We start from the raw sequence: 24,588 nt of genomic DNA on the forward strand, positions 1-24,588 counted from the left end.
GAGTACTTCGGTCACGTGACTGTAACCTGTTTAGACTTGGGATCTCTAGGTGTGCCTGCCCATCTTGGAGGGTTACCCCGAGGCTTGAATGAGGTAACAGATGTCTGGAGCCCACAAGGTAGACTCTCAGTAGCAGTTCAGTTACTCCAGCTCATTCCGCCCTGCCTCCTTAGAACCCCGCACTGAAGCATTCCATCCACCTCCAGCCAGACTCTGGGCAGGTCCACGGGACACATTCAGAGGCTCAGGAGCTAGGAAGGGTTCCAGGGGAGGTTCTATTTCCAACGCCTCAGTCTGCAAGCGTCCACCAAACTCCGCCCCAAGGGATGGAGTCCGGTTATAACCCTCCCCCACGACGGGGGTTCAGGCAGTGGTCACAGGGGGACTCTAGGACTCCGGGCCCCCTTGGAGCACTCTTCCTTCTGCAAGCTGCGTCCGGGTCTATCTCCCTCCCGACCGCGAGTTCCTCGTGGGCGGGACGGCCTGCTGCCCTCAGGATGCTGAGCTCAGCCCAGGGCTGCTCAGCGTGCCGGGGGCAGGAAAGACGACCGAGTTCACGGTTCCCGGGTCACTGTTAACGATGCTCCTGCCCGCAGCCCTGGCCTCAAAACTACTGTCACGGCTCCATCTAGATGCGGCGCGCTCCCAGCTTTTGAGGGACGCGACCTCGGCTGTTGCACACAGCAGGCGCTCCATCGACGCTACAAACGCCTAGCTCAGGCCGCCGCCCAGGACCATTTGCCGGCTCCTTCCCGAGGGCCGCGTGGTCAGGACGCCGGGAACCCGCCGCCCCAGCCGCCCGCCGGTACCAGCCAGCCCTTCCCAGCAATGGGTGCCGCCCCCTCGGCCCGGGAGTCGCCCCTAGCAACAGCAGTCCGGCCGGCTATCTCGAGCCGCGCTGATTGGCCGAACTCCGGGAGGCGGCGGTGTCGTCACTTCCGGCATCCGGAGGCAGCAAAGGAAGCCGAGAGGCGGCCATCTTGGGTCCGTGAGGCTCGAAGGTGCCGGGAGCGGCGGTGTCGGCAGCCACCGGGCGGAGGCTGAGGCGGAAATCGAGCCGAAGGGAGAAGAGCAGCCAGGCGCAGGCGCCGCTTCCGCAGTCCCCTCCATGGTCGGCGCCCGCAGCTCGCGGGGACCTGTCTCGCACTCCACATCCTCTACTTCAGGGGCCGCCGGCGGCGCTGTGTGAAGGCTCCGGCGCTGAAATCCGCGGCGCGACGGGCGGGGGCGGAGGAGGAGGCGAGGGGGTCCGGGCCTGCGGGGCGCCCTGAGGCGCGGGGACGCCGGCGGGCCGACCCGCAGCCCGCCGCCGCCGCCGCCGCCGCCGGCCCGGCCCCGCCACCGCCGACCGCGGGGCTCCTCGGCGCGGCCGCCGGGGCCGGGGGAGCATGAGCCCCGCGACCCTCCGGGAGACGGCCCGGGCCCGGCCCGGGTTCTAGACGGCCGTGGGGGAGGGGAGCCGCCCTCCCGCGGCGCCGCTCCGGAACCGCCGGGCGCTCGACGCCGCGACGCCGGCCCCGGGGCCGCGCTGTTTTGTTTCGCCCTCGCGTTGTGAAGTGAAGTGAAGTAAAATGTCCACTAGGACCCCGTTGCCGACGGTGAATGAACGGGACACTGAGAACGTGAGTAACCTCGGCGGCCGCCCGGGTCGGGTCTCCGCGGGTCTCCGCGCGCCGCCCCCGGGAACGCGGCCGCATCCCTCTCTTCGCCCCCCGGGGTCCGGGGGGCGGCCGGTTTCCTGAACGCGCGGGGCGGGAAGCGCCTCCGTGGCGACGCCGGGGGCTCCCTCGGAAGCGACGCGTGGAGGCTGCAGCGTGGCCGCCCGCGGTCCTGAGGCGGTGGCAGCGCAGTGGGCGCTCGGAGCGGGTGTCGGGTCTCCGCTACTGGACTCCTTCAGATGAAGTAGGCGGCTCTTGAGAGGCTCTCGGGCTAGAAACTGGTTCGTGGTGTTGACTCAACGTACTTGATTGGACCAAGTGGACTGTCCTTTTTGCCTCGTTCTGTAAATCGTCTGCAGCTGAGTTTAGTGACAGTCACTAGAAGTAAGCGCCCTCTGAGGGATCTTTTCGGCCCCCTTAGGTGGAACTCCAGAGCTATTCAGAAGTTCTTGGAGAGAGTTTAGACTTACCGAGGAGCAGCCGCGTTTCCAGACGGCTGTTTTGAAGGAGTTGGTTGAGAGTTGGTTGAGCACCTTTCAAAGGAAGGTGTGTATAGTCAGGCTGCCTGCCTCGCAGTGCCTAGCCGAGGGTCACCCACTCCGGGCTTAGCTCTTCTCCTTCCTGGAAAGAACTTGGCTTAGATGAGCTCTCTGGTCCACCCTGGCACTCACATTCTATGATTCTGTAAAAGGAACCTTGGCACTTGTTCGTGTGAACTTTTTAAAAAGGCAAGGAACAGCAGTTTTAGTGACTGACAACTTGTAGTAAAAATTCCATTGGAGCGATGTTGCTTCTGTCCCAGTGCGATTGGAACTCTTTTCTAGCTCTGGCTTCGGGACTGTTCAGTCTAGCTGTGAGTTATCGTCTGTTAAAAACAAAAACATCTAGGTTGGGGGTGGGGAGGGAGGGATGGACATGTACACTCTGCTCTGTGGATAACCAGCAAGGACCTGATATGTAGCGCATGAAACTATTCAGTGTTGTGGGGGGCCTAAATGGGAGGGGAGTTTGGGGGAGAACGGATACACGTATAGACACGGCCGAGTCCCTCTCACCTGAAACTTACAGCATTGCTAATCGGCTATACCCCAATACAAAATAAAAAGTTAAAAAAAAAATCTGGAAAATAACTTGTAATGAAACTTCACTGGCCTTTTATTATAAGTGTTATGAGGTAATTCCTGGCAAGAAAATGCTGTCACTTAGGAAAAGCTTCCTTGCTCTGCCTGTTATCATGCTTTCAATAACGTCCTGAAACCTTGTGACGTAGTGGTATCAAATACCTTCATTTTAATCTTCAAAATGCCACTTATTTGCTGGATAACTATTAGGTGATTTAATTTGTTTATGTAAATCTTGGCTTAAAGCATCCTTTTGGTATATTAATGGGTGATATTTAATGTTCTTTAACCTTGTAAATCAGTAGCACAGTGATATATGTACCTTTTCATGACATGGATTAGAAAATTACATAAAAAGTAATAGAAAATCTAGACAAGGTGAATTGGTGAGTTCATTTTCTCATAGAACCTAATTCTTCATTGTTTTCTTGTTCTTTGTGTAGAGTGGAGCAAACAAAAATGTGAGTTAACTTACATCATTGACTTTCACTCAGAGAAGCACAGTCTTAAATTGAACCTGAGCAGGAGGTCCATACTTCCTATTTTGTTACTACTATTATTTTTCTATTTTTTGACTGCACTGCCTGGCATGTGGGATCTTAGTTCCTTCACCAGGCATGGAACCTGGGCCCCCTGCAGTGGATGTGCAGAGTGTTAACCACTGGACCACCAGGGAAGTCCCAGGAGCTCCATAGTTTCTAAGTAAACTATAATCAGAAACAATGATAGCAGATTTGTGATAATGAAGGGTTTACACCAAATGGGTCTTTACTGGTTCTCTGTTGAATTTGTTGAATTATGGTGTAATCTTTTTGTGTGTCATTAGAAATTACTAAGTTTAAAAAAAATGTGGGGTATGGAGTGTGCCTTTATTCTCTTGGAATGTATTTAAATTGAATTTCTGACAGTGGTGAAATAGAGGTTTGTAGCACATCATTTCATTATTGCACCATGCCGTCTTTTTAACTCAGGTATTGACATGTTCTGAAAGTAGTTGTATATTTTTCACAGTGTGATACCTTGTGTGGTGTTTGTCTGGCATATACAATATTATTTACCTGATACTACTGAACTGAGTGTTAGACTTCTTGCCATTGAATGATGAGGGTTCAAGAATGAATGGGAGTTCTCAGTCTGATGGGCAGCTCTTTTAAGTTGTGTATGTTGAGATAGAACATTCACTCTTCCCAAGTGTGCAGTTTGATGAGTTTTGACAAATGTATAGTTACGTAATCAGTGTCACGGTTAGAGAACGTTGCCATTGCCCGAAAAGGTGCCCTGTGTTTCTTTACAATTCCCTTTCCCTTCCCCCAGCGGTTGGCAACTATGGATCTGTTACCTGTCTCTGTAGTTTCTCCTTTTCTAAAAGTTACTTGAATGGCATCAAAGAGCATATAGTCTTGTGTCTAGCATCTTTAATTTGGCATAACATTTTTGAGATTTATGTGTGTTTGTGTGTGTATCAGTAGTTCATTGCTTTTTATTGCTGAGTAGTAAGTAGTTCATTGTTTGGGTGTGTAACTTTTTTTTTTTTATCCGTTCACCAGTTGATGGACAGTTTTGGCTGATATGACAATTAGCTTTGTCTTTATATTTTGTAAAAAGATTCCATTTTTGCTTACCCCAGGAATCTTATTTAAATTTTAAATAATTATATATAAATTGTGTAAAGAATGTTGCTTATAGGTCAAGAATAATAAAAGGCAGATAATTTGCAAAAAGAAAATTCTCTTCATGCTGGTACACGACTCTATTTTCATTTATTTGATTTCCAGATTTGAATATCCACCTTTAGCTGATAGACTGTTACCTTTTAAAACTTAAAAGGATAAAACAAACAAACAAACAAAAAACTCAAAAGGACTAGTCAAACAGTTGGACCTAATGAAGATGTTGAGGCTCAAAAAGGTGACAGGACCTGCTTGCAACTATTGACTTTAGCAGCAGAGCATCTACTAGGCCTCAGATCTCCATCCCAGCCCTCTCTGCTTTTTTGTGTATCAGGCTGTTTCTCTAAATTTTATGTAGTAATTATTCAGCTAGGGAGATGCAGTTGTACCAATACATAGAGTATAATTAAAAGTAGACTTTAAAAAATATTTTTCTATGGAAAGCAAATAGAATTTAATAGGTATTTATCAGTGGTTCTCAAGTGGGGACAAGTTTGACCCCCAGTGGACATTGGACAGTGTTGGTTTTGGTTGTCACAGGGAAGAGGGTTGCTCCTGACCAGGAATGCACCTAAGCATTTTACAATACATAGCACAGTGCCCCCTACCCCCTCAACAAAGAAATAGCCAAAATGGCAATAGAGCCAGAGTTCTCAACCCTGGTATATAGTTAGCCCCCCCATTCCTATGTACTCAGCAGCTCAGTGACCAGACTAATTTTATATGTTCTGTCCCTAAGAATCAAGCTCAGAACATATCATTTCATTTCTAAAGCTTTTAGAAGAGATAAAGCTTCTTTAAAAATGTAATCTTAATCCTCTGTCATAATTTTTTAATATCAAATATCTAGTTAGCAGTGTTCAAGTTTCCTCAGTTGTCTTTTTTTTTTTAAACAGTTTGTTTAAATTAGAATCTATATTGGGTCTACATATTATAGATGGCTAATATGTGAAACAAGATGCTTTTTTTAAAAGGCAGCAAAAAGTTTGCATTTTAGTTTATGTTCCACAGTTGACTTGCATAGAGGTCATGAACAAATTGTGTACTGGTAAATTTGAAATGTATTTTCCACTTACATTTCAAAGCATATGACACTTCGTAAGCAAGCCTGGGTTACTTGCCAGAGTACCAGAGGCCCTGGAGTACTTTGCCAGTTAAACAGCTCCGGGTGTGTGCACGTTGTGTCCTGACTTAGTGCATTATTTGTTAATGCAAACAGTCATCAGAATTTCTTATCTCTGTGAAATAATAAACTGATGTTGTTATTGTCTAGCTAGCCACCTGCTGTTTGACTATTACCTGCTCAGACCTGAGTGCCTACTTTGTGTGTGGCACTGCTCTAGGCTCCATGGAGGATTTACCTAGGAACTATTATCACTCCTCTGCCTTTGGGCTCCCAGTCCCTGCAGAACACAGCACCCCGAGCTCTGTGAAACTAGCCTGCTAACTCTCAAACTGGAGCACACACCGCCTGGAGGGCTTATGGAAGCTCTGATGGCTGGGCTTCACCCCCAGACCTTGATTCTAGCTTTGGGGTCCTAGAGTTTGCATTTCTAACAAGTTCTACCAGATGATGTTAATGCTTCAGATCTAGGGATCACACTTTAAAGAATTGCTGTGTTAGTATTCAGTGAAGGCTTGCTGACTAAATTATGTTCCTTTAGATTGTATTGTGACTAAAGAAGAGATTTCGGTGGTTTCAATAACATTTTCAGGTTCCTTGAGTTTTAAAATTGGTTCTTTGTTGAAAGTGAGGTTATCGAGAATAAAAATAGTTACTGGTTGTTGGTTACTATGTGTCAGGCAACAGTACTAAGTACTTTATATAATATTTAATTTAAAACATGTAGTGTGGTTTCATTTAATCTGCTTAACTTCTAAGCATAACTGTCTTTTGAATCAAGCTGTTTGGGCCTTAAAAAAAAAGGTTGCTTTCTGAAGAATTAATATTTTTTATTGGGTCAAAGTGTTTGGGAAAAGATCTTATTCAATTTGAGAGTTGTTTTCATTTCTTTTTTTATGTAAATTAGGTGAAGGTGGAAATTTTCAATGAGTAGAATATTTTTCGTTTAGATCGTGTGTGTGTGTGTGTGTGTGTGTGTGTGTGTATGTATGTGTATGTAGGCTTGGTTGTGTCTGACTGCTTTGCAACCCCATGGGCATGGAGTCTTCCAGGCTCCTCTGTGGAATTCTCCAGGCAAGAACACTGGAGTGGGTTGCCATTTCCTACTCCAGGGGCTCTTCCTGACCCAGGGATAGAACCCCCATCTCCTGTGTCTCCTGCAGTGGCAGGTGGGTTCTTTACCACTGCTCCATCTGGGACGCCCCTTTGATTGTGTAGTGCATGATTGTTTGTATTGTAATTAGTTTTAAGAGATTCATACACAGTTTAATGTGAATTAATAGTACGTGTTACCTTTAATTTCAAAGAGGATTGCTCTGGATTCTAAAACATGGATAGATATTATCCCTGGAATTTGTTTTCAAGCTGAAAGTAAGAGTCAAGGAGTATAGCTATTTCTGATCACCACTGGGAAGATAAAAGTATAAATTCACTTGTCTCCCATCCATTTTAAACTTTCAAAATAATGAAAAAACAGATCTCTTCCTTGGGAATCTCCCAACTTTAGTGTTGTCTTACACAGGAATTTAAAGAATGTGCTTGGAATTGGTCTACAAGTAGTCACAAAGGGTCTGTGCTGACCCACACGCACCTGCCTGTACAGTCATTGAGAGGGCAGCTGGCGGCACTGGAAGAAAATGACTTTTGAGGCGAGTCCAACTTTTTCTTCAAACTAGATTCTTTAGCACTGCTCTTAGGTCACCTGAGCTGCTTGGCGATGGTTGGTTAGTCTTACACAGTGTTGTGTAGACTAGATAAGGCATTGTTTCTACCTTATTGTATCTGGGTTACCTGGGGTCTTGGTGTTCACAGCTGAAGCTTGAACAAAGCTTAAGATGTTTTGTTTGTATTTCTCACTAATAGGCAGTTGCTTGGGAGTGGAGGTTAAATATTGTGGGACTTGTATTGTTCATTCGCCTAGTCATGTCTTTGAGTCTTTGTGACTCCATGGTCTGAGCACACCAGGCCTCTCTATCCCTCACCATCTCCCAGAGTTTGCCCAAGTTCATGTTCGTTGTATTGGTGAAGCCATCCAGCCTTCTCATCCTTTGACGCCCTCTTCTCCTTCTGCCCTCAATTTTCCCCAGCATCAGGGACTTTTCCAGTGAGTCGTCTATTTATATAAGATGACAAAAATACTGGAGCTTCAGGTTCAGCATTAGTCCTTCCAGTGAATATTTAGGATTGATCTCACTTAAGATTGACTGGTTTGATATTCTTGCTGCCCAAGGGACTTTCAGGAGTCTTCTCCAGCACCACAGTTTAAAGGCATCCATTCTTTGGCGTTCTGCCTTCTTTATGATCCAGCTCTCACAACTGCACGTGACCATTAGGACATTTTATATGAAAATCTATTTTGGGAGAGTTTCATATGAAGTTTGAGTAAGCTGAACTCAAGGGTCTTATTCTAGAATTTTATATAGCCCCATTCTTTTTATAGTCAGTACCTTTATGACTTCACTGACCACAGTAGCAGATTAAAATGAGAATCCCAGAGAGGAGTACACGTAGAACAATTTCCTAACATAGCCTTCTGCCCTTTGCATTCTTTGTCCGGAAGCATAATTTAAGCTGGGCAGGCAACTTTTATTGTTGAAGGCACATGAGGTGTTTTTGGTGGCACTCCGTTCACATTCTGTCTCTACCTCTTTCCATGTCTTCCTTCCTTTTCGTAGCCCTTGCCTGTCCCAGACTTGCCTTGGTATTCATAGGCATGTGTTAGCTTCACTAGTAGAATGGACTAAAGGAACTTCATACTTTTTTTCTTAAAAGAAGGTTGCCTTCTAGACATTAAAGATTTTCAGTGATAAAGAACCTTCGACATACCATGGTCATGTATTCTAGTTTCTTTTTCTGTTTCTGTTAATAAATGCTTAACATTTATTTCCTGCTTATTATATAGTTATCCTACTTATTATTCCTGTGGAACTAGCCACTCCACAACTTAGTAGTATAAAACAACTGTTTCATTATACTCACAGATTTTGTGTGAGTAGTGTAATTCAAACGGGAATGACTTATATCTGGGACTTCACTTGGGATATCATGAAAGGCTTGGGGATTTGAACAGCTGGGTTGAAAGATGCACATCCTAAGTGAAAGTGAAAGTCGCTCAGTCGTGTCTGACTCTCTGCGACCCCGTGGACTATATACAGTCCATGGAATTCTCCAGGCCAGAATGCTGGAGTGGGTAGCTCTTCTCCAGGAGAATCTTCCCAACCCAGGGATCAAACCCAGGTCTCCTGCATTGCAGGCAGATTTTTTACCAGCTGAGGCACCTAAGACCACTTCTTAATCTGGCACATTGACAGGTATTGTCAAAAGGCTGCTGGGGCTCTTGGTCAGAGCCACTATGTGGGCCTCTCCAGCCTGGAGACCTCAGTGTGATCAGACACGAGGTGGCTTGATATTTTAGCAAACAAGACAGAGCTGCTTGCCTTTTATGGCCTATCCTCAGAGGTCACATAGTATCAGTTCTTAGAATGCTAAAGCAGTCATGGGCACCCAGATTCAAGTGGAAGAGACATAGCCCTTGTAATGGGAGTCAGAGACTTCGGGGTCTTGTTTTCCAGCCACTGTAATAGTAACTTCGAGTTTATAATCTGACCTAGCATTTTTTGTGTGACCTTGGACAAGTTATTTAACTTCTTCATGTCTCATCTATAGAATGGGATTGGTGGTAGTAATCACCTCATGGGGCTGTTAGAATACCTTCCATGCCGTGCCTCCCTTACCTCTCTGTTCTCATCTCTTGCCTTGCTGTTCTTTGAATACACCAGGGACACTCCAGCCTCAGTGCCTTGGCGTTGGCTCTTCTCTTTGTCCGAACACTTTTGTTCCAGGTACCCACATGGCTAATTCTCTCACCTTCTCCTCTTTTCAGGCATCACCTCAGTGAGGCTTGCTCTAACCATTGATGTCCCTCCCAACCTGCCTAACCCTGATCTAGTTTTTTTTCTTAATCCCCATTGTGTTGTTACCTTTAACATAGTATATAGTTTATATATTTCTTAGGTTTATTGTGTTTTGTCGATCTCCTGTGGCTACTGAATACTCCATGAGAGCAGGAATATTTGTTTTGTTTATTGATACTATTTCAAATACCTAGACAATGCTGGTCATTTATTACAGGTGATCTGTAAATAAATATTGGTTGAATTAGTGATTAAATGGGACAGTATGGGTAAAGCATTTAGAATGGTGCCTGGCACATCATAAGTAATAGATAAATGCTAGCCATCATTAATGCTTGTTACTTGGTCTTTTCATCTCATCTCTGTGTTGTCATTTCTTTCATCTCTCATGTCCTGTGTCTTCAGCCTCTTCTTTCTGTAGTTCCAATGAATTCATCTTCTTTCTCCTTTTTTAAAACCTCAGATAGCTTTCTTTTTTTTTTTTTCAGATAGCTTTCTTAAAGGGAGGCTTAATGGAAAGAGTCTGGGCTTGGAAGTCAGAGGTAAAGATGGGAGCCTAAGACTGTGGTTGAGGGAGAGATTCTGAAGACACTTCTGGTGTAGAGTGGACCAGATGTGGAGCCCAAAAGAAGGAGCAGCAAAACATGAGAGAAATTCAGATTTGGAGTTAGAGGCTTGCATTTGAACCTGGTCTTCCAATACTAATACAAGTATTTGACCATGGGCAAGTTAATTACTTGTCTGTGCCTCATTTAAAATTTTTTAATATAATTAAAAACTTATTGATATAATTGACGTGTAGCATCATATTAGTTTCAGGTGTACAACATAATGATTTTATATTTGTATATGTTGTGAAATGATCACCACAATGAGTCTAGTTAATATTCATCACCACATATAATTAAGGTTTTTTTCTGTTCACGAGAATTTTAAAATCTACTCTCTTAGCTGCTTTCAAATATATAATTTAGTGTTATGTGTTCAATATTATATAATCAGCATGCTACACATTACATCTTTTTATCTAACAGAAGAGAGTAACATCATCTATTCAGGGTTGTTGTGACTGAGGAAACTGACACCAAGAAGAGCTTGGCCGGGTCTGCTCCACGTGACGAGGGTTCTGCATGTACATGTCAAATTCCCTCTTCAGGTAGCTTTTGTAGTGTGATTCTAGAAAACTGGGTAATCTAAAGTCTGGTTTATTATTCAAATACTGACCCACGCTTTGTTTTTTCTAACTGTTTGCCTGTTCTCCTTGACTGTTCACCTAGCAGTTTCACACCTGCTGGTTGCCAGGTCCTGTGTTCTAAGAATACAGAGAGAATTCTTACCATCAAGGAGCTCTTAGTCAAGTACTTCAGTGCAGAAATTAACTAAAGCAAGGGGATGCAAGACAGAAGTGCCAGCCTAGTCAAGAACAGAAAGAGAAGAAATTTCCAGCAGTCACGATGTCAAGGAATTAAGCCAATTTTTTTTTTTTCAGTGTTAGAGGTGTGTGAAAGAATTGTGAGAGGTGAAATTGGCTGGACCTTCAGGTTAAGGGATGTCTCTCCCGGCACCTCCAAGCTTTTTAAGCTTTCCTTGTGCTCATGTCTGGCTTGAAATGGCCTTCATCTTCCTTTAAAACTCTGCTACTTGTCTTTCAAAGACTCCATCCCGTTTTTTTTCCTTCATCTTGGACACCTGTTTTTCCTTCATCTTGCCCGAATGTGGTCATGTTGTCTGAGTGCTTAGAGCTGCATTGTCCAGCACAGTAGCTACCAGCTATGTGTGGCTACTGAGTCCTTGACATGTGACTGGTCTGAGTTAAGATGTCTTGTGAATATAAAGTATATTCCAGATTTTAAAGACAATATGAAAAAAGGAATATAGAATCTTACTTTTTTATATTAGGTGTTGAAATATTTGGGAATATATTTTTAAAAAGAAATTAAAAATTGAATAAAATTAACCTATTGCTTTAATAGCAAGATGAAAACACATTTCTCACAAACCTGTTGGGTGGTGCTTAGAGTATTCGCACTTTGATTTTTTCATGGGGCAGGGATTGCCCCTCGTTTCAGTAACTGTTCTCCGTTAGCTCCTCAGCTAAACTGTGTGCATATGTTCTATTTGTTTTATTCTGCTGTTATTTAATGAGTACTGGTCCTATTATTTAATGAGTACTGGTCCATGGGGTCGCTAAGAGTCAGACACGACTAAGCAACTTCACTTTCATGTATTGGAGAGGGAAATGGCAACCCACTCCAGTGTTCTTGCCTGGAGAATCCCAGGGACGGGGGAGCCTGGTGGGCTGCCGTCTGTGGGGTCGCACCGAGTCGGACACGACTGAAGTGACTTAGACTAGACTAGACCAGCATATAATTAACTGGTCAGAAGCTACTGAGTCAGTTTTCTTTAGCTGCAGTTTGTGCTTTATTCTTCTGAGGGTAAATCAAGTAAATTATTTTTCAGTATGTTTCATTATTACGATGCTTCATCTGCTATACCAGTAATCAGTTCAGTTGAGTCACTCAGTCGTCGTGTTCAACTCTGCAACCCCATGAACTGCAGCACGCCAGGCTTCCCTGTCCATCACCAACTCCTGGAGCTTGCTCAGACTCATGTCCATCGAGTCGGTGATCCCATCCAACCATCTCATCCTCTTGTCGTCTCCTTCTCCTCTTGCCTTTAATCTTTCCCAGCACCAGGGTCTTTTCAAATGAGTCAGTTCTTCACAACAGATGGCCAGGATATTGGAGTTTCAGCATCAGTCCTTCCAATGAATATTCAGGACTGATTTCCTTGAGGATTGACTGGTTTGATCTCCTTGTAGTCCAAGGGAGTCTCAAGAGTCTTCTCCAACACCGCAGTTCAAAAGCATCAATTCTTCGGTGCTCAGCTTTCTTTATGGTCCAGCTCTTACATCCATACTTGACTACTGAAAAAACCATAGCTTTGACTAGACAGACCTTTGTTGGCAAAGTAATGTCTCTGCTTTTTAATATGCTTTCTAGGTTTGTCATAGCTTTTCTTCCCAGGAGCAAGTGTCTTTAATTTCAAGGCTGCAGTCACCATCTGCAGTGATTTTGGAGCCCAAGAAAATAAAGTCTTTGTCGCTGTTTCCATTGTTTCCCCATCTATTTGCCTTGAAGTGATGGGACTGGATGCCATGATCTTTGTATTTGAATGTTGAGTTTTCACCCAGCTTTTTCACTCTCCTCTTTCACTTTCATCCAGAGGCTCTTCGGTTCCTCTTCGCTTTCTGCTGTAAGGGTGGTGTCATCTGCGTATTTGAGGTTATTGATATTTCTCCCAGCAATCTTGATTCCAGCTTGTGCTGCATCCAGTCCTGCATTTCCATCATGTACTCTGCATAGAATTTAAATAAGCAGGGTGACGGCGTACAGCCTTGCTGAACTCCTTTCCCAATTTGGAACGAGTCCGTTGTTCCATGTCTGGTTCTAACTGTTGCTTCTTGACTGCATACAGATTTCTCAGGAGTCAGGTCAGGTGGTCTGGTATTCCCATCTCTTTCAGAATTTTCTACAGTTTGTTGTGATCCACGCAGTCAAAGGCTTTGGCATAGTCAATAAAGCAGAAATATATGTCTTTCTGGAACTCCCTTGCTTTTTCCATGATCCAGCAGATGTTGGCAGTTTGATCTCTGGTTCCTCTGCTGTTTCTAAATCCACCTTGAACATCTGGAACTTCTTGGTTCATGTACTGTTGAAAGCCTCACTTGGAGAATTTTGAGCATTACTTTGCTAGCGTGTAAGATGAGTGCAATTGTGCGGTAGTTTGAGCATTCTTTGGCATTGCCTTTCTTTAGGATTGGAATGAAAACTGACCTTTTCCAGTCCTGTGGCCACTGCTGAGTTTTCCAAATTTGTTGGCATATTGAGTATCATCTTTTAGGATTTGAAATAGCTCAGCTGGAATTGTATCACCTCCACTAGCTTTGTTCGCAGTGATGCTTCCTAAGGCCTGCTTGACTTCAGACTCCAGGATGTCTGGCTCTAGGTGAGTGATCACGCCATCGTGGTTATCTGGGTCATTTAAGATCTTTTTTGTGTAGTTCTTCTGTGTATTCGTGCTACCTTTTTTAAAAAATATCTTCTGCCTCTGTTAGGTCCTAATACTGATAATAAGCGTTTTGTTACAAATGAAACCAAGTTGGCTGAATTTCTGCAAATGAACAATAATAGTTCCCCTTCCCTATTATTCATATTCTTGGAAAAATTTTCATAAACTCAGCTGCAGAAGTCACATCTTGATGAGTGTGAGGCCGTTCTTTTTATTCCTGTTAATCCCTATATATCATGTCCCTTATCTTTCCAAGATGTTAGTGTTCTCATATGTGTTCTTAAACGTGTGTGTTTTGTGCTTTGTGTAAATAGTTCAGTCTCATCTATGCATCAAACCTGTTGCCTCTAATTGTAGAAGAGCACTTCTGTGGTATGAGTCTGCCACATTTTACCTGCGTGCCAGGGGTAGACTGTCTGCTGCATACACGCATGCACACACAGTGCAACAATGAATATCTTCATACATGTCTCCTTGTGGAGCTGTGTAAGAAAGTCTTGGAGATGTGCAGCTAGGAGTGGATTTCCGGGGTCACAGGAAATGTCACGTACTTCCAGGTTGCTCTTCTGGGTGGCTCTATCAGCCCATACTCCCACTAGTAGTGCACAGGGGTTTTTGTAACACTGGTTCCTCCATCAGAATTCTCCAGTTTTCTAATTTTTTTTTTTTTGCCAGCCCTAAGTATGATGTGATACTTCATTGTTAACTTGTGTTTCTTCCTGATTTTTCAGTTCAGTTCAGTTCAGTCGCTCAGTCGTGTCTGACTCTTTGTGACCCCGTGAATTGCAGCACGCCAGGCCTCCCTGTCCATCACCAACTCCCAGAGTTCACTCAAACTCACGTCCATCGAGTCAGTGATGCCATCCAGCCATCTCATCCTCTGTCATCCCCTTCTCCTCCTGCCCCCAATCCCTCCCAGCATCAGACTCTTTTTCCAGTGAGTGAACTCTTCACATGAGATGACCAAAGTACTGGAGTTTCAGCTTCAGCATCATTCCTTCCAAAGAAATCCCAGGGCTGATCTCCTTTAGAATGGACTGGTTGGATCTCCTTGCAGTCCAAGGGACTCTCAAGAGTCTTCTCCAACACCACAGAAGCATCAATTCTTTGGTGCTCAGCTTTCTTCACAGTTCAACTCTCACATCCATACATGACTACTGGAAAAACCATAGCCTTGACTAGACGGACCTTTGTAGTACATCTATATATTTCTTGGCTTTGGGGGCCTTTTATAAATTGCTGTTTTTTCTCTGTCCCTTTTCTACTTGATGATTTTTTTCTTGTTGATTCTTAGATACTCTTTGATTTTCTAGGTATTAATCCAATGTAGGTTTAAGACATTGCACGTATCTTATATCATCTTAGTAGAAGTCCCTTTGGACAGAAGCTCTTAATTTTGGTGTAACTCACATGAATGTTTGCCTTAAGTTTGTGCATTTGAGGTTTTGCTTAAATATCTGGCTCACAAGGATATTTTCTTAAATTTCATTTTATATTTCACATATGGGTTTTTTAGTCCCTTTAGATTAAAAGGGAACGTCCTTTCTGCACAGGGACTTAGATAGGGATCTAGTTTTATTTTTCTCTGTAGACTGATCCAGTGAATCAGTTTTCCTCCTGCTGTCCACTCAATAGTCCGTCCTTTCCCCAGTGGTTTATAGGATTGCTTTCATTGTATCTTATGGTCCCGTACACTCAGTGGCTTTTATCTTGGTGTTTTGTTGCATTGTCTATTTTACTGTTGTGCCAATACCCTATAGGTTTTCTTTTCTTTAAAAATTAGTATGGCTTTATAGAATATTGTAATCTTTGTATCTTTATATGTATATGCTTATCAAACTTTTCATGTTAAAATCAATTCAGACTTAAAATTGTGAGATTAGTACAGAGTATGTGTGTACTTTTCACTTAGTCTCCCCTGATGTTGACCACTTAGATACCAGTGAACCAGTGAAGTCGCTCAGTCGTGTCCGACTCTTTGCAGTCCCATGGACTGTAGCCTACCAGGCTCCTCCATCCATGGAATTTTCCAGGCTAGAGTACTGGAGTGGGTTGCCATTTCCTTCTCCAGGGATTGAACCCAGGTCTCCTGCATTCCAGGCAGATGGTTTACCGTCTGAGCCACCAGGGAAGCCCAAACCAAAACTAGAAAATTAACACTGGCCCAATACCGTTAACAAGGGCTGCAGAACTTACTTGAATTGTCACCTGCTTTTCTCCAGGGTTCTTTTCTGTGTTTCAAGATCCAGTCAAAGATCCCACAGTTTAAGTTTGTCTAATGTTTTCTCAGAATTAGATTAAGGTTATATCCTTTTGGCAAGAAAGCCACAGAAAAGATGTTGGGTCGCTCTTAGTACATGCTTTTGAGGGTACAGTGTGATACGGGTATGTCTTGTTACTGGTTTTAACCTTGATCACTTTTTATTTCTGAGCTTTATTTAACTCTTTTTTAAGGCTAACCTGGTAGCCATGAAATATTTGTCCATGTACACTTTGGAGTAAGTTTAAAATTACTCATAAACTACTGGCTGGAAATGTTAATTGAGATTGCCTTGAACTTATAGATAAATTTGGGTAGAATGTATAATATTATCTGTCCAAGAGTGTGGAATTCCCATTTTACAGTATTTAGAGTATCTTTTATGTCTTTTATTGAAAATTTAAGGCTTTGTCCAGGGAGCTCTTGTTTCAGTTAGTCTTCAGTTAATTTCTACCTACTTTTTATTGCTATTATGAAGGTTATTTTTTACTTAAATTTTGTGGTAGGTTACTACTAGTGTAGGGAACTTTTGTTATAGGTTGATCTTGCACCTTGCTAAGCTCTCTCTTGAGTTCCAGTGGTACTTCCAGTTCTTTTGGTTTGCAGGTAGTTTATATCATCTACAAATAATGACATTTTCTCTCTCTTTTTAAGATTCTTATAAGTTTTTCCTAAAAGTATTAGCCATGAGTTCCAGTTTTTTGTTAAATAATGGTAGTGATAATAGGCAGCTTTGTCTTGTTTCTGATTTTAAGAAAATGATTCTAAGTTTCTCTGTTTAGGATTTCCCTGGTGGTCCAATGGTTAAGAATCTGCCTGCCAATGCAGGGAACACGGGTTTGATCCCTGGTCTGGGAAGATTCCACATGCCATGGGGCGGCTAAGCCCATGCACTACAACTGCTGAGCTGTCATGCTGTAGAGTCCGTGCTCTGCAACTAGAGAAGCCACCACAGTGAGAAGAAGCCCACGCACCACAGCTGGAGGGTAGCCCCAGCTCTCTGCAGTTAGAGAAAGCCCATACGCAGCAGTGAAGACCCAGTGCCGCCAAAAAAGAAAAATAAAATAAAGTCTCTATTTAGTGTAATATTTGTTAAAGGGTTTTTGGTCTGTGATTTTTGTCAGATTGAGAAAGTTCCATTCTATTCCCAGTTTGCTAAATTTTTAAAAACACAAGTGATTCAGTCCTAACAGGTATGTTTCCTTCAGTGAATGAAATAACTGCTCAGTTGTTTTCAAAAGTAAATTTTGGCTTTGTGAATATCTCTAAAGTATAAAATACTTGTAGAACAGCTTTTTACTGTCATAGTTTGGCTTTGTAGACCCCCCACAACTTTTGTAAATCCCCCCCCCCCCAACTTTTGAAAATCCTGCTCATGTGTTAATGAGGTGGCTTGTTATTTGAAAGATTAGAAAGGATGTGTGGGCACACATTTTATAGACAAGGCCGAGCTCTGTTCAGGAAGAGTTCAGATATGGCATAAAGTTGTTGTTGTAGACATTTAAACCTGATTTCTTAAGTAGGCCTCTCAAATTTCAGGTTGGTGCTTTAGCACATAGATCCAAGGGCAAACCTGGAATCATACAGTTTAAAAAATCATACAGTTAAAAAAATTTTTTTCTGTGTGCATGTGTCTAAGGTATGTTCTCGTTTGTGGTCACCATAAGCACAATAGTTTATGTTCTGTGGCTCTGTTTCCCTCTAGGTTTTCTTTTTTTTTTATTGGAGTATGGTTGTTTTACAGTGTTGTTAGTTTCTCCTGTACAGCAGAGTGAGCCAGTTAAACCTACATCCACTCTTAGACCTCATTCCCATGTTGAGCATTACAGAGTTGGGAATAGTTCCCCGTGCTGTACCGTAGGCTGTTCGTTACCTGTTACACTGTGGTTATATGTACATGCCACTCCCAGCCCCCTCGTTTGTCCCCCACCCACTTGCTCCCTCTGGTAACCATGTTCGTTTTCTACATGTGTGACTCTGCTTCTTTTTGGTAAATAGGTTCATTTTTACCATTTTTTTTAGATTCCACATACAAGTGATAACACATGATGCTTGTCATTCCGTCTGACCTACTTTACTCAGTATGACAATCTCTGAGTCCATCCATGTTGCTGCATATGGCATTGTTTCTTTTTTTTTTTTTTTTTAATGGCTGAGTAATACTGCATCATGGGGCTTCCCAGTTGGTGATAAAGAACCAACCTGCCAATGCAGGAGACGCAAGAGACATAGGTTTGATGCCTGAGTTCCATAGGGTAGGAAATGGCAACCTGCTCCAGTATTTTTTTTTCTTTGTATTTTATATTGGTGTATAGCTGATAACAATGTTGTGATAGTTTCAGGTGCACAGCACAGGGACTCAGCCATTAATATACATGTATCCATTCTCCCTCCAAACTCCCCTCCCATCTAAGCTGCCACATCACATTGAGCAGAGTTCCCTGTGCTATTCAGTAGGTCCTTGTTGGTTACCTTTTTTTTTTTGAAATTAAATGTTCACTTTTAAATGATGGGTGTATCTAAGAAGCCATAACAAGGACAATTAGAAAATATTTGTAACAAAATAAAAATGAGAAGAGAATTGGCCAGAATTTGTTGCATGCAGCTGAAACTGCTTGATGCAGTTTAAGTACAGTGGGGAATCTTGAATAAGGTATGAACACAAATAGTGGACAGTAGCATAAAATTTTGTGAAATTTGAACAAAATCTATACTTTCATTAATATGGTATCATGTTAATTTCCTGTTTTGTTTCTTTTTAACAACATAGTATTTCTTTATATTCTCAGAATTGGATTAAAAGTTTTAAACCTCATTCAAAATTTTTTTAAGTCATAAGATAATAAACTTTCTAGACTTTTAGTAGTAGCCGCTTCAGTATTCCTGCTTAGAAAATTCCATGGATAGAGGAACCTGTCAGGCTACAGTCCATGGGGTTGGAAAGAGTCAGACAGATTGAGTGACTGAACACACACACTATTCCATTTTATATATGTGTTTAACTGATGGACATTTAGGTGGCTTCCGTGCTGCAGTGAACATTGGGGTTTTTGATGATGACCATTCTGATTGGTGTGAGGTGATACCTCTTTGTAGTTTCTAGAGCTCTTCTACATGTAGACACATTTTAAAAGAAGAACTAATATGTATAACGAAATGGAGTGCACTTCTCATTCACTCTTTATTGCTTCTTTCTTCAGTATTGATATGGCACCTGGGACAGTTTAGTAGTGCTTTGGCTAAAAGTAACTAACTTATACCATGGCTTAACCAAATAAGGGTTTATTTGTCTCACAAAACAAATCTAGACGGCCTCTAGCTTTGGTTCAGCAATTCAATATTGTTGGAGTTGGTGGTTTTTAAAAATATTTTTGTCTTTTCTCTCCTGTTTGAGACCTACAACTACAGGGTAACTTACAGAGCTGTAGCTCTTGTGGTTGCATTCAAGGCAGCAGAAGGGAGGAAGAGGCCGTATTAGTTAGTGTACCTGTCTGCCTTTATGAGAAACAAAATTTTTCCAGGACCACCCAGTAGACTTTCACTAATGAGAACTGACCAGAACCAAGCCATGTGCTACCTCCAGCTACAGAGAAGTTTGGGAAAACAAGAATTTCACTGGCCATGTTTCCTCCCCAGATTCACGTCTGGCTTCTGTTAGATAAGAAGGGAGGTATGGATGTTGAGTAGATACCTACAGTTTTGCTCCACTCCTTAATAACATTACCTAGCAGCTTAAATATTTTGCATTAAACAGAAACTTTAGTTTGAAAATGAACACTTTATGAGTTTGTTAATACTTTTTTATTTTTGCCTTGATTCTGCAAAATTTTTAGTAGCACTGTCCATGTTCTAGTGTTCTTGGTGGATAAAATGGTTCAGCTCAATTCCCTGAGAGAGAGAAAGATCTGGACTCTTTTACTCTTTTCTTTTTCTTTTAATATAAATGTACTTATTTTAATTGGAGGCTAATTACTTTACAGTATTTTATTGGTTTTGCCATACATCAACATGAATCCGCCATGGGTGTACACATGGTTCCCCATCCTGAACCCCCCCTCTCACCTCCCTCCCCATACTGTCCCTCTGCGTCATCCCAGTGCACCAGCCCTGAGCACCCTGTATCATGCATCAAACCTGGACTGGCGATCCATTTCATATATGATATTATTCATGTTTCAGTGCCATTTTCCCAAATCATCCCACCCTTCTTTTACTCTTTAATAAAGATTAAATTAAACAGCTTTGAGTGCCTGTTGGGTTTTTAGTGCTTCCACAAAAAGTGGCTACTATTATATCACTTTTTGTCACCTTAGGGAGAAAAAAATTTATGGATAAATTGGCTATTAGTACAAGAATTTATTTATTTGCTAAAACGCTAGGAAATTTTTTCTTCTTTGGGCCTACTCATGGATGCATGGGGAAGATGGAAGCCAAGTAGAATCAAAATGCAGTTTAATTTGCTTCTGTTCTGAGAGAATTTTTTAGTTAAAAACCTTAGATTTTAAAATTTAGGGAGTTTATCAAACTAAATATTCTGAGTTTAACTCTATTGGAATTTAGCAAACATCAGCTATTTCAATCTGTTATATGAGTTTATATTCTTGTGGGAAAATACAGGTTTCTTTTTGGGTTTGTATTAGTGTTTATTTGCATGAGGGTGTATTACGTAGGCTAGGTTATGCTGTGGTGACATAGATGACCAGAATCTTAGTGGCTTAACATTGACTCTATGAAGCCTGATCTCCATTTCCAGGCCGTTTGGTCCTCTGACCTTCACTCTTTGGACAGGATTCTAAATTCAGGAGAACAGAAGAACACAGGGCTTGAGTCAAGCACTGTCAGTAAAGACTTCAGCATGAAAATGACATATTCACTTTCACTCGTATCTCATCGGCCATACTTGGACAAATGACTGTGTGGAACCTCAAGTTGAGTGAGTTTCTGTAGGAAGTCAGTGTAGTGTGGTGGATAAGTGTCTATGACAAAGTAGCAAGATAGAGACAGATACAAGCGAAGTACATTGGGAGTCCAAAGAAAAAGCAGTTCTGCTGGGACGCAGGGAGAGTCAGGGAAGATTGCTTAAAGATGGCGACAAATGATTCAAGCATACGGGAAAGAGTAGGATGTCCTTAGGTTTGAATGGAAGAAAGGGCACTCAGACTGAGGAGAGAATCACGCTAGAAAATAGTGGGTGATGGAGCGGCCGAGGAGTAATGGCTTAGATCAGAGAGGACCTTGACTTCATCTGGTATTCGTGCAGTAGGAGTCCATAGTAGGCACTGTTACAGTTTCTGGGAATATCTGATAATAAACAAAATAGACATCTCTGTTCTCCTGACATACCAGTGGATGTAGTGCTAAGGAGTTAGTTTGGGGGGGCAGTTGTTTGTGTTTTGTTTTTTTAATGTTTTGGCCTTACTTCGCACAGCATGTGGGGTCTTAGTTCTCTGACCAGGGATGGATCTGGGCCCCCTGCCATGGAAGCGCAGTGTCTTAACCACTGGACCGCCTGAGAAGTCTCAGGAGTTATTTTTTTATTATAAATAGATTGGAGAGTAAGCAAAGGTATAAACTTCATGCCTATGAATTTTAAGCTAAGCTAAGTCACTTCAGTCGTGTCCGACTCTGTGCGACCCCATAGACGGCAGCCTACCAGGCTCCCCCGTCCCTGGGATTCTCCAGGCAAGAACACTGGAGTAGGTTGCCATTTCCTTCTCCAATGCGTGAAAGTGAAAAGTGAAAGTGAAGTTGCTCAGTTGTGTCTGACTCTTCGCGACCCCATGGACTGCAGCTCACCAGGCTCCTCCATCCATGGGATTTTCCAGGCAAGAGTACTGGAGTGGGGTGCCATCGCCTTCTCTGCTATGAATTTTAACGTTCTTCTAATATTTCTATTTTACATGTAGTAGAAGACAGTTGATTTGTGCAAAAGTTAATATTTTGTCTACTTAACTGTGCCACACTCCAGAAAACTAATTTTCTGTAAACTAATTAATACATGAAGGGTTGAATTTATGAACATATAAATTAAAAGTCTATGTTTGCATTTAAAAAGCTTTTATAACCAAAATTTTAAATAGTAGTTTAATTTTAATAACTGTGTTTTCATTGTATAAAGAGCAAAACCGCTTGACATACACCTCATGGTTACAGGGACTTTGTTTTATGTTCTGCTGGGTTTCTGACACTCAGAACAGTGCCTAGCTCATAATTATATAAAATCTATTATACATTATCATTCAATAAATATTTGAATAGAAGAAAGAAATTTGGGAAATAAAAATTTCTTGTAATTTAACCATCTGAATGCTACAGTGATTAGTGTTTTGATATCATTTATTTAGTCGTTCCAATATTTATTAAGGCTTCCCTGTGGCTCAGTTGGTAAAGAATCTGCCTGCAGTGCAGGAGACCCAGGTTTGATCCCTGGATCAGGAAGATCCCTGGAGAAGGAGATGGCAAACCTCTCTCTTATCCTTGCCTGGAAAATCCCATGGACAGAGAAGCCTTGTGGGCTGCTTTCCATGGAGTCCCAGAGAGTTGGGCACGACTGAGCAACTAACACTTTTCACTTTGCAGTGTTCATTAAGTACCTGTTATATATGTCTACTATTCTAAGATACAAGGGATAGTAAATTACTGTCCTTGTTTTTAGGAAACATGTCTAGTTTGGAAATAAGCATATATGAAACACGTTTACCAAAATTATTTTAAAACAGTACTTTGTTGCTGTTTGGACTGCAGCATGCCAGGCTTTCCTGTCCTTCACCATATCCCAGAGTTTTCTTTAAACTTGTGTCCATTCAATCGGTGATGCCATCCAACCATCTCATCCTCTCCTGCCCCCTTCTTCTGCTCTCAGTCTTTCCCAGAATCAGGGTCTTTTTTACTAATGAGTCGGCTCTTCACATCAGGTGGCCAAAGCATTGGAGCTTAAGCATCAGGTCCCTCCAGTGAATATTCACGGTTGATTTCCTTCTAAAAAAAAAAACCATAGCTTTGACTAGATGGACCTTTGTCAGCAAAGTGATGTCTCTGCTTTTTAATATGCCGTCTAGGTTTGTCATAGCTTTCCTTCCAAGAAGCAGACGTCTTTTAATTTCATGGTTGCAGTCACCATCTGTGGTGATTTTTGGAGCCCAGGAAAGAAAATCTGTTACTGCTTCCACTTTTTCCCCTTCTGTTTGCCATAAAATGACTGGATGCCGTGATCTTTGTTTTTTGAATGTTGAGTTTTAAACCATCTTTTTCACTCCTCTTTCACCCTCATAAAGAGGCTCTTTAGTTCCTCTTCGCTTTCTGCCATTAGAGTGATATCATCTGCATATCTGAGGTTGTTGTTTCTCCCTGCAATCTTGATTCCAACTTGTGATTCATCCATCCTGGCATTTTGCATGATGTACTCTGCATATAAGTTAAATAAGCAGGGTGACAATATATAGCCTTGACATACTCCTTGTCGTATTCCTTTCCCAATTTTGAACCAGTCAGTTGTTCCATGTAAGGTTTTAAATAGCTGTTGCTTCTTGATCTGCGTACAGATAGCTTTCTCAGGAGGCAGGTAATATTCCCAGCTCTTTAAGAACTTTCCACAGTTTATTGTGATTCACACAGTCAGAAGCTTTAGCCTAGTCAATGAAGCATAATAGGCGTTTTTCTGGGATTCTCTTGCTTTTTCTATGATTCAGCAGATGCTGGCATTTGATCTCCGGTTCCTCTGCCTTTTCTAAAACCAGCTTGTACACCTGGGATGTCTCGGTTTACGTACTGTTGAAGCCTAGCTTGAAGGGTTTTGAGCATTACCTTGCTAGCGTGTGAGATGAGTGCAGTTGTACACAGTGTACATTCTTTGGCACTGCCCTTCTTTGGGATTGGAATGAAAACTGACCTTTTCCAGTCCTGTGGCCACTGCTGAGTTTTTCAAATTTGCCAACATATTGAGTGCAGCACTTTAACAGCATCATCTTTGAGGATCTTTCCGTAGCTCAGCTAGAATTCCATCACCTCCACTAGCTTTGTTTGTCGTAATGCTTCCTAAGGCCCATTTAACGTCACACTCCAGGATGTCTGGCTCTAGGTGAGTGATCACACCATCGTGGTTATCCTGGTCATTAAGACCTTTTTTGTACAGTTCTGTGTATTTTTGCTACCTCTTCTAAGTCTCCTGCTTCTGTTAGGTCCTTGCCATTCTGTCCTTTATTGTGCCCATCCTTGCATGAAATGTTCTCTTGATACCTCCAGTTTTCTTGAAGAGAACTCTAGTCTTTCCCATTCTGTTGTTTTCCACTACTTCTTTACATTGTTCACTGAAGGCCTTATCTCTCCTTGCTATCCCTCATTTATAATGGGCTATTTTCCCAAAATTCTCATTTGAAAATTAGAATCTTTTTGCTACAGGAATAAAGTTGTTTAGATTTGTAACCAGTTTGTAAAAGTCTTTTTAACTTAAAATAGAAGAAAACCTGTCTCAAAACTTGGTACAGGAATGACAGAGATTTACTTAGAGGAATATAAAAATGTAGATGGAAATTAATGTGGACATTCTGAAAAGGATATCTTTTGAGGAATTCAGAGGTTGATGGCACAAATTCTTAAGCTCTCACTGTAAAATACTAATTGGTTTTTTTTTTTTTTTTTTTCCATTTTTCCTTGATAAGAATGTGTTACAAAGTGTAGTTTCTTATGTTTATCACCTAGAATCAGGCTTGTTTGACCTACAGGTAGAGAGTGAACATGAAGAACAAGGGGTGTTTTCCTGGACAAGAGGAGAA

At 42.1% G+C, this 24,588-nt stretch overlaps 1 protein-coding gene across 10 annotated transcripts in view; it reads left to right on the forward strand.

The window, feature by feature from the left end:
* The first annotated feature begins 1,388 nt into the window (after nt 1–1,388).
* MARK3 (microtubule affinity regulating kinase 3) overlaps nt 1,389–24,588 on the forward strand; it is a 116,911-nt gene continuing 93,711 nt past the window's right edge. For 8 of the 10 annotated variants that reach the window (XM_027521855.1, XM_027521857.1, XM_027521856.1 and 5 more), the window contains exon 1: nt 1,389–1,622. In XM_027521855.1, the coding sequence (XP_027377656.1) occupies nt 1,572–1,622 (51 nt within the window). In that variant the 5' untranslated portion in view covers nt 1,389–1,571. The remainder of the gene's footprint in view (nt 1,623–24,588) is intronic. The other 2 variants (XM_027521858.1, XM_027521859.1) reach the window with 1 other exon arrangement.

This window comes from Bos indicus x Bos taurus, chromosome 21 (assembly GCF_003369695.1).
Source record: "Bos indicus x Bos taurus breed Angus x Brahman F1 hybrid chromosome 21, Bos_hybrid_MaternalHap_v2.0, whole genome shotgun sequence".
In the NCBI taxonomy this organism is placed as follows: Eukaryota; Metazoa; Chordata; class Mammalia; order Artiodactyla; family Bovidae; genus Bos; species Bos indicus x Bos taurus.